General features: G+C 54.8%; 1 protein-coding gene across 2 annotated transcripts in view; it reads left to right on the plus strand.

Annotated features, from left to right (window-relative positions):
- Positions 1–1,312: 1,312 nt before the first annotated feature.
- SDHB (succinate dehydrogenase complex iron sulfur subunit B) overlaps positions 1,313–12,705 on the plus strand; it is a 33,735-nt gene continuing 22,342 nt past the window's right edge. Inside the window, exons 1-2 of one of the 2 annotated variants that reach the window (XM_070079227.2) lie at positions 1,313–1,394; positions 10,253–10,380. In XM_070079227.2, coding sequence (XP_069935328.1) covers positions 1,323–1,394; positions 10,253–10,380 — 200 coding nt within the window. In that variant the 5' untranslated portion in view covers positions 1,313–1,322. Of the gene's footprint in view, positions 1,395–9,049; positions 9,133–10,252; positions 10,381–12,705 lie in introns of those variants that run through there. The other variant, XM_089301433.1, reaches the window with a different exon arrangement.

Consider the following 12,705-nt stretch of genomic DNA (forward strand, 5'->3'; position numbering starts at 1 on the left):
GGACAGCAAGGAGCGCTTTTTTTCCCCCAGATTTGGGGAGGGAGCTGGCCAAGGTGGCGCGGGCCTTGTGGGGAAGACTCGAGGTGAGACCAGGGGTTCCGGCCCTGTCCATCACACACTCCCTCGAGTGAGGCCACAGTGGCAGCATAGCCAGGGTCCAACGCAGGACCCCAGACACTCAACCAGTGCACAGGGCCAGCTCACTCTCGCCAACAGCACCCAGCTCAGCCGTGCGTGTGGGAACCAGACCATGAATAGGCCACCCTGGGATGTAGGCAGAGAGAGAGACACCGGGATCTGAACTCCTGGGGCAACTGAGGGCACCAGGCGATGCCCTGCACGAGGTCATTACGTCCCTGGAGCAAGGCTGGCTCCGAGAGGGCCATGCAGGAGGCCGGGAGAGCCGCCGAGGTGCAGAAACAGAAACCCAAGAAACAGTGGACCTCAGACTGTGAGGGGACCCGGGAGACGACGGTGACACCTGAGGCCAGATGGTCCCGAGGCCCGGGGACGGGATGCAGCTCACTGTACGGCCCGCCCGGCCACCGGTCCGTCACCGTATGAGGGGTAAATTCAGCGAGTGGCTCGCTGGCTCCGGGCAGCATCCCCGCACCCAGCCCCTGCCAGCGCCTCGGAGTCGGGCCCTGTAGGCATCCCATAGGGGCTCCACTTCCAGTCCAGCCCCTGCCGATGCGCCTGGGAAAGCAGCGGAGGGCGGCCCAATCCCTGGGGCCCCTGCACCCAGGTGGGAGACCCGGGTGAAGCTGCTGGCTCCTGGCTTCCGCCTGGCCCGCCCCGGCTGTTGTGGCCATCTGGGGAGGGAACTAGCAGATGGAAGATCTCTCTCTGTGTCTCTCTCTATATATATATAACTTTGCCTTTCAGATAAATAAAATAAATCTTAAAAAAAAAAAACAAAGAAACATATCAGTGATAAGGCTAAAGTATTTTTGGGAGTAAAAGAGTTAAAATCAGGGCAGGGATTTAGACTGGGTGGCTCCGCCCCCTCTTGGTCTTAGACCCACCCTCTTTGGCCCGCCCTCCATCTAAGGCCACGCCCCTTCCTCTGCAAAGGTCACCTACGTACGCCGCGGGTGGTAGGAGGACGCCAACTGGGCATGCGCCCTGGTGACCGGCACTGCGCACTCTCACTCTGGCTTGCTCAGTCTTCCCTCCTCCCACCCGGGAAGGCGGACACCGCCTCCTACTCGGTGGCCCCGTACGCGGCTAGCGGGTCCCTGGCGCTGCGCCGCGGTGTTCGACGGGACGCCGGCGGAGGGCGCCCTCGGGGTTAAGGGGTAGGGCTGACGTCAGGAGCCAAAATGGCGGCGGTGGTCGCGGTCTCCTTGAGGCGCCGGTTCCCGGCCACAGCCCTTGGCGGAGTCTGCCTGCAGGTGAGCGCCGGGCCCGGAGGAAGTGGGGAGGCATGGGAGTTACAGAGGCTGCCTGGAGCTGAGGGGCCGCGGAGGGGCTGCGGGAGCCCGGGCTGGGCCTCGGAGGCGGAGGCCCGCTTCCCACCCGCGCAGCGTTTTGCGTGTGGCCGGCAGCATCCCCGTCTGCCCCGCGCCGCAGCCTGGGCGTCCGTCCGCGCGGAGGCGACTTTTTAGAGATAAGGACGCGAAAACGTCCCAAGGAGGGAGCTTGAATCGCTCAAGGTCACAGGGCATGCGAGTGGCTGTCGGAACCAGAATTTGAATCCAAACGTTTGGGCTCCAAGCCCTTTTTCTGCCAGCGAACTGTCGCCTTTGTAGAGAGGGAAGCCTGCGGGGTGTGGGAGCGAGGTGACTCCCCAGGGCACAAGGCGAGGATCGGGGGAGCCGCACCTGTCCCCCTGGGGGCTCTCTGAGCCTGCAAAGGGCGCGCGGCGAGAGCGACTGCGTGGGTTCTCCCATCCGCATTCTGCGCGGGACCGTGTAGACCGGGAAACCAGGATTGCCACATCAGGGCCTAAGTCGTTACAAACCCCGTTCACGTCTGTTTTCTTCCCTCAGCAACCCCGTTAGGTGGGAAAGCAGGAATTCTTTAACTGAGGCCTCCAAAAAACTGCTTATGGTAGCCAAAAACTGGTAAATCGGGGGCTTTTTTAAAAAAACCTGATAGCTGAGAAACTCCCTAGTGCAAGTTCACAAACAAAAATACCAAACCCCCCCCCCCCCCGAGTAGCGGAGCGAGTGTCGGGTGAGCGGGCCGCCGGGCGACACAGGGCTCTGCTCCCAGCGCTGCGCAGCGAGCCCGGGGAACTCGGACACGTCGCGGGCCGGCGGGGGCAGGGGAAGGAGGTGGCCTGCCGGAGCCTCCAGCTGACCTCTGCCCGGCGCTGGTCGATGGCGGTGGCCTTGTGCCCCAGCTCCCCGTGGCCGCTGGGCTGGCCGGTCAGCGAGAGCCGCAGCGACAGGGACGTGTGGCAGGAAGGGCGCATCGCCTGGGCCAGTGTCGGTCCAGTGAGGCCCGTACAAGGTCACGCCGAGTTCGCCCCCCGGCTCTGCCTTTGCGTGTCTGTGCTGCCTTAGCTGCCGGGTGGTCTGCTCGTTTCTCGCGGGGAGAGAGCCGCCCGTGGACAGCTGCGTTTCCTTGCTCCTAGCGGGGCCAGTTTTGGGAAGCGGACATCGCTTTATTCCGGGCTGTGCAGAAGCTTGGCCATCAGTCACCCCCAGTGTGGCTGCGAGTACCACCCACGCCGGTACAGGGGTGGAGGCGCACGCTCGTGGGCAGCTCGTGGGCGGCAGGTGGTACCGCTGGGTCTGAGCGGTGGCACTCACAAGCTGCAGAGGCCACAGCCTGCGCCTCCTGCACCTCCGACGCAGGCTCGTCCTCCTGCAGCCCTCCCGCCCCGCCCAGGCCGGTGCCCCTCCGCGCTCTCCGGCCTCCGTGGGCTCCGTCCCGTGCCTGCTCCCTGAGGAAGCTTCCAGCAGGCTCCGGAATCCACCTTTCCCCTCCGTCTAGCTACTGATCTACCCTGCTTAATTATAAACTGTGAAGTTAATTTTTTGTTTTAAGATGTGTTTGTTTATTTGAAAGGCAGAGTTACAGAGAGGCAGAGAGAGGGAGGTCTTCCATCCACTGGTTAAGTCCCCAAATGGCTGCAGCAGCTGGAGCTGGGCCAATCCGAAGCCAGGAGCTTCTTCCAGGTCTCCCATGCAGGTACAGGGGCCCAAGGACCTGGGCCATCTTCCACTGCTTTCCCAGGCCATAGCAGAGAGCCGGATCAGAAGTGGAGCAGCCGGGACTCGAACCAGTGCCCCTATGGGATGTCGGCACTGCAGGCGGAGGCTTTACCCACTACAGCACAGTGCCGGCCCCTGTGAAGTCAGTCTTGGGCAAGATTTTCCAGAAGTGGTCTCCACGCCTTTAGCCCTCGCTGGTCTGGTAGATTGAGGTAGGGGTGCTCTTGCAGGGCCCCTCCCAGTGTGGGTTTTTGTTGAAGTGCTGGGCAGGACCTCACCTTTACCCACATCCTCCCCCTCCTCCTGTTAGCCGGGAACTAGCAGTGCTCCCCCGCCAGCCCCTCCTCCCTCCAGGAATCCCCCTCTCCCCGGCACTCGTAGTGTGTTCTCTCTCTCGGCACACTCGTCTCGAGCACACGCACAAACACGCACGTGTGGCTGTCAGCCACGTCACTCATCTCTGAAGGAGGACTCTGCGGACATGTGTGAGCCTGCAGCCCAGGATCCGTCTCCGCGTTCCTCCTGAGCCCATCCCGGTCCCCCGTCCCTGAAGTTGCTGGCTCACGTGCAGCAGCGGCCTGCGTGGTGGTGGGCCCGCAGTTCTCGCGATGTTTCTCGGAACCTCTCCCCCGGCTTCCGGACATCCGGGTCTGGGTTTCCCTTGACACCTCGGCTGTCTCTGTCTTGCTGGTTTCTTGCCATCCCCCCAGCCTTTGACCTGTCCGCAGACATTCCCTTGGCTCTATGGGTGTCATGCGCTCGTGTCTCCAGCCAGGCCTTGCCGGCGATCTCCAGGTTCGGATGGCCACCCAGTTACAGCCTCAGAGCTCCACGTGGGGGGTTGAGATATTGACACATCTTCAGCCTTGCAGTCCTGAGGGTCCTGCCGCCGCCCCACCCAGGCCCAGCTTTCTCCCCCACCCCCACCCAGGCCCAGCTTTCTCCTCCGCCCCCACCCAGGCCCAGCTTTCTCCTCCGCCCCCACCCCGGCCCAGCTTTCTCCTCCGCCCCCACCCAGGCCCCAGCTTTCTCTTCTGTCCTCGGTAGCTTGGACCAGAAGCTGGAGTCACCCCTGCTCTGCCTGATTCTCACACCCACTCTGCCAGCAGATTCCGTCAGGGTATTTTTATTCGTTTTTTCTTTTAAGATTATTTGAAAGCCACAGTGACAGAGAGAGGGAGAGACAGAGAGAGATGTGCCATTCACTGGTTCATTCCCCAAATGTAATAGCCAGGGCTGGACCAGGCCCACAACAAGAGCCAGGAATTCCATCCGGGTCTCCCACATGAATGGCAGGGGGCCAGGCACTTGGGCTATCTGCTGCTGCTCTCGCAGACCATTAGCAGGAAGTCAGATCAGAAGTGGAGCAGTCAGGATGTGAACTAGCACTGAGGTGCGGAGTTGCAGGGGCACCTTAACCTGCTGTACCACTAGCATTACCCCTGTGCCCCGGATCAGCGTCACGCAGACCTCGAGATGAGCAAAGCTCCGTGACGGTGAGGCTTTTGATCTCAGTGTCTTCTCTCCTCATGCTGGTAAACTCCCCCTCACCCCACCAGGTGTTGTCTAAAAGTGATGCTTTTAATTCAAAATCAGTTTAAATTAGTTGTTTTGAGAAAAACAAATTGGGGACACTTTGGGGCACCCCAACACTTACATTAGGATTTATTACCTTAAGATACTTACTTGTGGAGCTGGTTATGTGGCACAGCAGGTTAAGCCGTGGGCTGCAGCGCCAGCATCCCTGTATGGGATGAACTAGGAGCCTGGAATCCCGTCCGTGTCTGCCACGTGGGTCAGGGGCCCAGGCACTTGAGCATCTTCTGCTGCCTTCCCTGGGATATTAGCAGGGAGCTGGGTCAGAAGTGGAGCAGCCACACTTGATCCGGCCCTCCAAAGGGATGGCGGTGTCTAACCGGCTCTGCCACACGCTGGCCCCCACAGTCGTCTTCAGCAGGCCTTGTGGGCGTGAAACCAGGCCCGACAGAACCTGACGCTGCTGCCCACCTGCTGTACCAAGTCAGGCTATACTACCATAGGTCGAGTTTAAAATCTGAATTTTTCCAGAATGTAAAACTTGTTGAAATTTTTATTTATTTTATTTGTAAGGCAGAGAGAAACCTTCTGTCCACTGATTCACTAAAGCCAGGAATCCGAATCCAGAACTCGATCTGGGTCTCCCCTGTGGGTGGCAGGGCCCCCACCACCTGATCCATCACCTGCATCCTCCCAGGGTCAGAAGAAGGGCCGGGCCTCCAGCCCAGACACTCTCGTGGGCTGTGGACACCCCCAGTGCTAGTTTACCCATCGTGCCAAATGCCCACACCCAAAGCCGGAAACTTGGAAGTCTGAAACAAGTATCCCGGTCCTGTGTATTTTGGATAAGGGATATGCAAGCTGTATAGAGTTATAGCTGAGAACTCCAGAGTCCCAGATTCTGTTTAAAGTCCAAATTAGATAGTAGGAACTTGAAGGAGTCGTATTTTTCAGAAATCCTGTTGTTGGGGCTGGCACTGTGATGCAGCAGGTTAAAGCCTTGGCCTGCAGCACCGGCATCCCATATGGGCACTAGTTTGAGTCCTGGCTGCTCCACTTCCATTCCAGCTCCCAGCTGTTGTATCTGGGAAAGTAGCAGAGGATGGACCAAGTCCTTGGACCCCTGCATCCACATGGGAGACCTGGAAGAAGCTCCTGGCTTCGGATCGGCTCAGCTGCAGCCATTGTGGCCATTTAGGGAGTGCTGCCTCAGCCACAGTGGCCACCCACTCTAGAAAACAGTTTGGCAGTTTCTTTTTTTTATTTTTTAGATTTTATTTATTTATTTGAGAAGTAGAGTTACAGACAGTGAGAAGAACAGACAGAGAGAGGTCTTCCCTCCGTTGGTTCACTCCCCAGATGGCCGCAACGGCCGGAGCTGTGCCGATCCGGAGCCAGGAGCCAGGAGCCTCCTCCGGATCTCCCACATGGGCGCAGGGGCCCAAGGACTTGGGCCATCCTCTACTGCTTTCCCAGGCCACAGCAAAGAGCTGGATTGGAAGAGGAGCAGCCGGTACTAGAACCAGTGTTCATATGGAATGCTGGTGCCGCAGGCAGAGGATTAACCCACTGCGCCACAGCGCCAGCCTCAGCAGGTTCTTAACTAAACCCATAGCTTCCATACAAGCCAGCAGTCCCACTCCTGGGCAGTGAAGACTTAGAAGTTGCCCATAATGCTCACAGCAGCTTTATTCACAACCCAGATGCACTTCAGTGGTTGAATGATGAATCAGATGTGACATCATACTGTGGACCACAGAAAGAAGCAAACTATTCATATACATGGCAAGCTGGAAGAATCTCCAGAGAATTATTCTTAAAGAAAAAAGCCAGTCCCAAAAGATAGTATTACAGATTTATTTAGCATTTATTTAACATTCCTAAAATGACAAAATTACATAAATAAAGAACAGCTCAGGGCCAGCGCCTTGACGCGTAGGTTAATTCTCCACCTGCGGCGCTGGCATCCCATATGGGCACTGATTCTAGTCTTAGCTGCTCCTCTTCCAATCCACCTCTGTGCTGTGGCCTGGGGAAGCAGTAGAAGATGGCCCAAGTCCTTGGCCCCTGCACCCATGTGTGAGACCAGGAAGAAGCTCCTGGTTTCAGATCGCCCAGCTCCGGCATGTGCAGCCACTTGGGGAGCAAACCAGAGGATGGAAGGCCTCTCTCTCTGTAATTCTGACTCTTAAGCAAATAATTAAATCTTTTTTTTTTTTGTAGATTTATTTATTTTGTTTGTTTGTTTAAAAGGCAGTTACAGAGAGAGAGAGGTTTTCCATCCGCTGGTTCACTCCCTAGATGTCCACAACAGCCAGACCTGCATCTATCCGAAGCCAGGAGCCAAGAGTTTCTTCCGGGTCTCCTACGTGGGTGCAGGGGCCCAAGGACTTGGGCCATCTTCTACTGCTTTCCCAGGCCTGGCAGAGAGCTGGATCGGAAGTGGAGCAGCCGAGACTTGAACCGGTGCCCATATGCGGTGCTGGCACTACAGGCAGTGGCTTCACCTGCTACGCCACAGCAACAGCCCCAAATAACTAAATCTTTTTTTCTATAAAAGAAAAAGGGCAACGTCAGGCCCCTGTGGTGAGGGTCTGCATCTTGACTGTCTGCTGGGGGGGGGGTGCTGAGTGAGGAATGTGAGGCGTCTCAGCAGTGCTGCTCACAATGCACGCGAATCTGTAGTGACTTCCAGATGAAAATGCTCTGTTTTTATGCAGCAGCAACTGGAGTAGCCTGTGTGAGATTCACACAGCTGTGCTGAGTGAGCGAGCTAGACTGTGCGCCCATTTACTATCTGTAGAAGGCAGCTGCTGGGGGCAGGGAGAGGGGACGGATGGAAAGGGTCACGAGAGAGCTGTTGTTTCTCAGTTCTTATTTTTTTTAGAAAGACATGCTACAACGCCAGCCCCTGAGCGAAGTAGAAAGAGATTCAGAGAGAGAACGCCCGTCTGCTGGGTCATTTCAGTCCAGGCCGGACTGAAACCGCGAGCCTCCGTCCAGGTCCCCCACACGGGCGTCAGGGCCCAACCTCCCAAGCCACCACCTGCTGCCTCCCAGGTGTGCATCGCTAGGGAGGTGGGTTTGGAGTGGAACCGGGACTTGAACCCTGGCCTCTGATGAGGAATACGGACACTCCAAGCAGCACCTTAACCACTGCACTAAATGCCCACCCTGAGAGACTTTGTGGATGGAAGCATTCTGTCATAATTGTGGTGGGGTTATATGAGTTTGTAAGAACTCATAAATTATGCATTTAAAATTGTGGTGAGCGATGTGGTGCAGAGGTTAAGCCTCCAGCGGCAGCACCTGCACCCCATGTCAAAGTGCTGGTTTGAATCTCAGCTACTCCACTTCGGATCCAGCTTCCTGCTAACTTAAGCTGGAGACAGTGATGATGCCCAAGTGCTTGGGCACCTGCCACCTGTGTGGGAGATCTGGGTGGAGTTCCTGGCTCCAGCCTGGCCCAGCCCTAACGTTGGGGCATTTGGGAGCGAACCAGCAGCTTAACAGTGTCTGTCACTCTGCCTTTCAAGTAAAAGGCAATAAATACACATTAAAAAAATTGTTGGATCCTGTTGTAATGGATTCTACCTTATCACCTCCCAACAAAACCAAAAAAGGAGCTAAATTAAGTAAATTAAGCATTGGCTAGAAGCGCTGTCTTCAGCAGTCTTTCCTCTCTTCACTTCCTTTGCAGACCACAAGGTGGCATTAGCCAAACATCCATGTTTTTCAAAATGGCGTTCCTAGTGGAAAATGTTCACTGTAAACGGACTTTGCCTTTGTTAATGACCTTGGCCAGCTTGGTGATAACGCACAGCTTCATCTTCACTTTCATTTTCCTATACTTGTTCTCCTTTCACACTGAGAGCTGATGTTTGTATTTTCAGTTCTAGTTAATTTGGAGCGCTTTGACCAGCAAATATTAGTGCATATTTTGGCAATTAGTCCATTAACTTTTGGCTTTTTTCTTGCTTTGACAGTTTATAAAGGAATTGTCTGGCCTGAAATGTGGTGTGAATTTTTCTGTATACAAAATGAGGTTTAGTGTAGGGTTGCTGATTGGGCTGTCTCCCCGTCTCCGTGTGGCTCGGCTTGACCAGATGTGGTCTCGGCCTTGTTGCATCTGCTTGGGCAGGGAAGCGCTTCAGGGACCCTGGAATGGGGCCAGCTTAGGAGAAAATGCCGTACAGAGGGGCATTTGTTTGTAAGCAGTTGCACTTTTGAGCCTTTTAAGGTGTTTTTTTTTTTTTTTAAAACCACGTATTTATGTCAGTCTCACGCTCAGCTTTTCCTCTCTTCTTCACTCCGTCCTAACTGGGTTGACTGCTGTATGCAAAGGCCTGACAAGGCATGCTGGGAGATGTGAAGGTAACCCATTTCATGCCCTTGAGGAGCGGAGGACGCAGAGACCTGAGAACGCGCGTAGGTCAGTGGCCAAGTACAGTGTTCACACACGTCTTAGAGCAGGCAGACCTGGCCTGTGGTCCTGGCTCACTTTAACATGGCGCCTGGCAGTAAAAAAAGAAAGAAAGAAAGAAGTGGCTGTGAAATGGGTATGAATTTAAATATAAAACTTTTGGTGGCAACAGCACCTTCTTACAAACGTGTCCTTATGCGGAAGCAGTTGTTGGGGGAGGGGAAGGTGGCGTCAGAGGCCCCCCCACGTCCCAGCAGCCCCTGTTGTCACAGGATTCCTTGGCCGCCCCATGAGGGTCCCTCTGGCAGAGACTGTAAGTTCTGGGAGAAGAGAACATCTGAATGGGATCACTGGAATGAGAGAACCCCGCTGCTTGTTCCCTGAAGTTGTTTTGTGGTCGCGTGCAGTGTGCACCTTGCTTTCTGCCCTGGGCTAGAAACGCCAGGATCCCGTGGGTTGCTAACTGCAGTGGCTCTCTGACTGGTTCCCCAGATCCAGTCTGAGGATTCTCGTTTACAACCCACCGTAAACTGGTGTCATCCCTCCCCTGACCAGACACTGTCGTTGGCAGCAGCTCAAGCCCTTAGGGTAAGATCAGAACTCAGCTCAGAAGTCTCTGGCCTCTCTCAGTTCTGCGTCCCCTTCCTCTCTCTCACAGGGGCCTCCCGCCGGCCCCTGCTCAGGTCCTCGCACGTGCCCTGTGTTCCTCCCCAGGCCTTATGCGTGCCGTCCCCTCAGCCTGCAGCAAGCCCATCCCTGTGCACCCGTGTCACCTGACCTCCGACACGAGGTTAGGTCTCTCCTGTGTGCGCCCAGAGCTCCCTGTGCTTTCCCGTCACTGTCACTCTCACACTTGGCTGTGAATACTCAGTTTCACTCTCGTTCAAGACCTGGTAAGCTGTGTGAAGACAAAGGTCTGTCTACTTACAGTGCTGTTCCCCAGGTCCGGTGCGTGCGGTGCGGGGAGTGTAATGGGGTTCCTGGTTGCTGGCTGCTGCTGCCTGTGCCTTCCCCAAGAAGACTGTGCGTCTGTAATGTGTGGTCCTGTCCAGTATCCATCAACTTAATGAGGAACTGTCTTGCATTGTTAATGTTTTTTTCTTTTTTTGTGAACTTTTTGACATTTCAGGCCTGTCGAGAGGCCCAGACAGCTGCAGCCACAGCTCCTCGAATCAAAAAATTTGCCATTTACAGATGGGACCCAGACAAGGCTGGAGATAAACCGCGCATGCAGACGTACGAGGTTGATCTGAACAAGTGAGTATCTCTGTGAGCCAGGTCTCTGTTTGTTTGTTTGTTTGTTTTTAGTTTTGTTTTTTTAAGATTTTACTTACTTATTTGAGAGGTAGAATTACAGACAGTGAGAGGGAAAACCAGAGAGAAAAGTCTTCCAGCCACAGTTCACTCCCCAGATGGCCACAACGGCCGGAGCTGCACCGATCTGAAGCCAGTAGGCTCTTCCCGGTCTCCCGTGTGTGTGCAGGGGCACAGGCACTTGGGCCACCTTCTGCTGCTTTCCCAGGCCATTGTGACCATCTGGGGAGTGAACCAGCAGGTGGAAACCGCCCCCCGCCCCGCCTCTCTGCCTTTCAAATAAATAATAAATAAATCTTTAAAAAAAAATCTGAGCGTATTCAGTGACTGGACTCTGTCACCTGTCTTGACAACAAAAATGAGGCAGGTGTCTGTTTCAGAAAGATTATATCAAGAAAAAGAGTCTTTGTATGATTCCTTTTCTTCACCAGATAGAAGGATGACAAGTTGTAGAGTAGCTGAAGTTACTTGGCATGTTTGTGGAGCGCTCAGTATCGCTCCATTCTGTATGTCTGGGCCTGTGTCTCCCAGTATAATGAGAAATACCAGAACCGTGGCTAGATGATGAGAGGACACCGTGGAGATACGGGGTTGTTTCTGTTGCCATGTGAGCCAGCTCCCGCAGACTTAGTGACTTCATCACAATGTAAACTTAACTCTTACAGTTTTTTTTTTTTTGAGAGGTAGCGTTAGAGACAGAGAGAAAGGTCTTCTTTCCATTGTTTCACCCCACAAATGGCCGCTATGGCCAGTGCTGCACCAATCCGGAGCCAGGAGCCAGGTGCTTCTTCCTGGTCTCCCATGCAGGTGCAGGGGCCCAACACTTGGGCCATCCTCCACTGCACTCCCGGGCCACAGCAGAGAGCTGGACTGGAAGAGGAACCTGGCCCCTCTTACAGTTCTGTGGGTCAGGAGATTGCTGTGGGGCTCAGCAGACTAAAACGGGGTGCAAGCAGGCTGCATTCCTTCCTGGAGACGAGAGGAAAGCTCTTATGTTCTTTGGGCTTTTGGCGGAGTTTGGTTCCTTGCAGCTGTGTGCCCAAGGCAGCTGTTTCCCTGGCTGAAGCCTGAGGGAAACCCAACGTCTACAGGCTGCCTCATTCTTTGGCTCACGGCCCCTTCCTGCAGCCTCAAAACCAGGAACAGCAGGTGTGAGGCCTCCCGCACACTGCCTCTCTCAGAACCGCTCTCCATCTTCTCGCACTTCTGCAGAACACCACAGGTAGCCAAGAGAGGGAAGACCGGAGAGCCAGGCGCCAGCCTCCTGCCTCTGCCGCACCTCCGCCAACACAGCCAGCCAGCTGGCCTGTTTGTTTTATTTGTAAACAGTAAGCTTTAAAAATATAAATATAAATGAAAGAACAACGGAGTAGAGACAGGCAGAGATCTGTCTGCTGATTTACTCCCCAGACTAAACCAGGCAGAGCTGGGCCAGGTCCAAGCCAGGAGCCAGGAACTCCATCCAGGTCTCCCGCATGGCAGGAACCCAAGTGCTTGGACCATCGTCTGCTGCAGCCAGGTACATTAGCAGGAAGCTGGATTAGATGCAGAGGCGGGGGCTGGCGCTGTGATGTAGCAGGTACAGCCACCGCCTGCAGTGCCGGTATCCCTTCTGGGAGCCGGCTCAAGTCCCGGCTGCTCCACTTCCAATCCAGCTCTCTGCTGTGGCCTGGAAAAGCAGTAGAGGATGGCCCAAGTCCTTGGGCCCCTGCACCTGTGTGGGAGACCCAGAAGAAGCTCCTGGCTTCTGGTTTCGGATTGGCGCAGCTCCTGCCATTGTGGCCATCTGGGGAGTGAACCAGTGAATGAAAGACCTCTCTCTGCCTCTGCCTCTCTAACTCTTCCTTTCAAATAATAAATTATTTTAAAAAAAAAAACACGCAGAGGCAGGCCTCAATCCCAGGTATCCCAGGCGGCAGCTTCTCCTGCTGTGCCGCAATACCCTCCCCGAGTGAGGTTTTTTTTAACAAAAGCTCCCATGAGATACAAAAAAGATTTGGAAAACCTTAATCTAAGTGCTTCAACTTTCAGTATCAAATGAGATTCTGTATAATAAGAGAATTGATAGACAGCTTCCGGCAAAATAGCAGATCCTCAACAACCACAACTCCTTAGCAAAATTCACAGAAGTAGAAATTGTGTAGTCCACATTTTTTTTAAAGATTTATTTATTTATTTGAAAGAGTTGGGGGCAAGGAGAGAGAGTTATCGCTCCTCCATCCTCTGGCTCACTCCCCAGATGGCCACAATGGCCAGCAGTGACGCCAA

This window comes from Oryctolagus cuniculus, chromosome 7, assembly GCF_051225735.1.
Source record: "Oryctolagus cuniculus isolate XC-2025 breed Fujian yellow rabbit chromosome 7, ASM5122573v1, whole genome shotgun sequence".
NCBI classification, from domain to species: Eukaryota; Metazoa; Chordata; class Mammalia; order Lagomorpha; family Leporidae; genus Oryctolagus; species Oryctolagus cuniculus.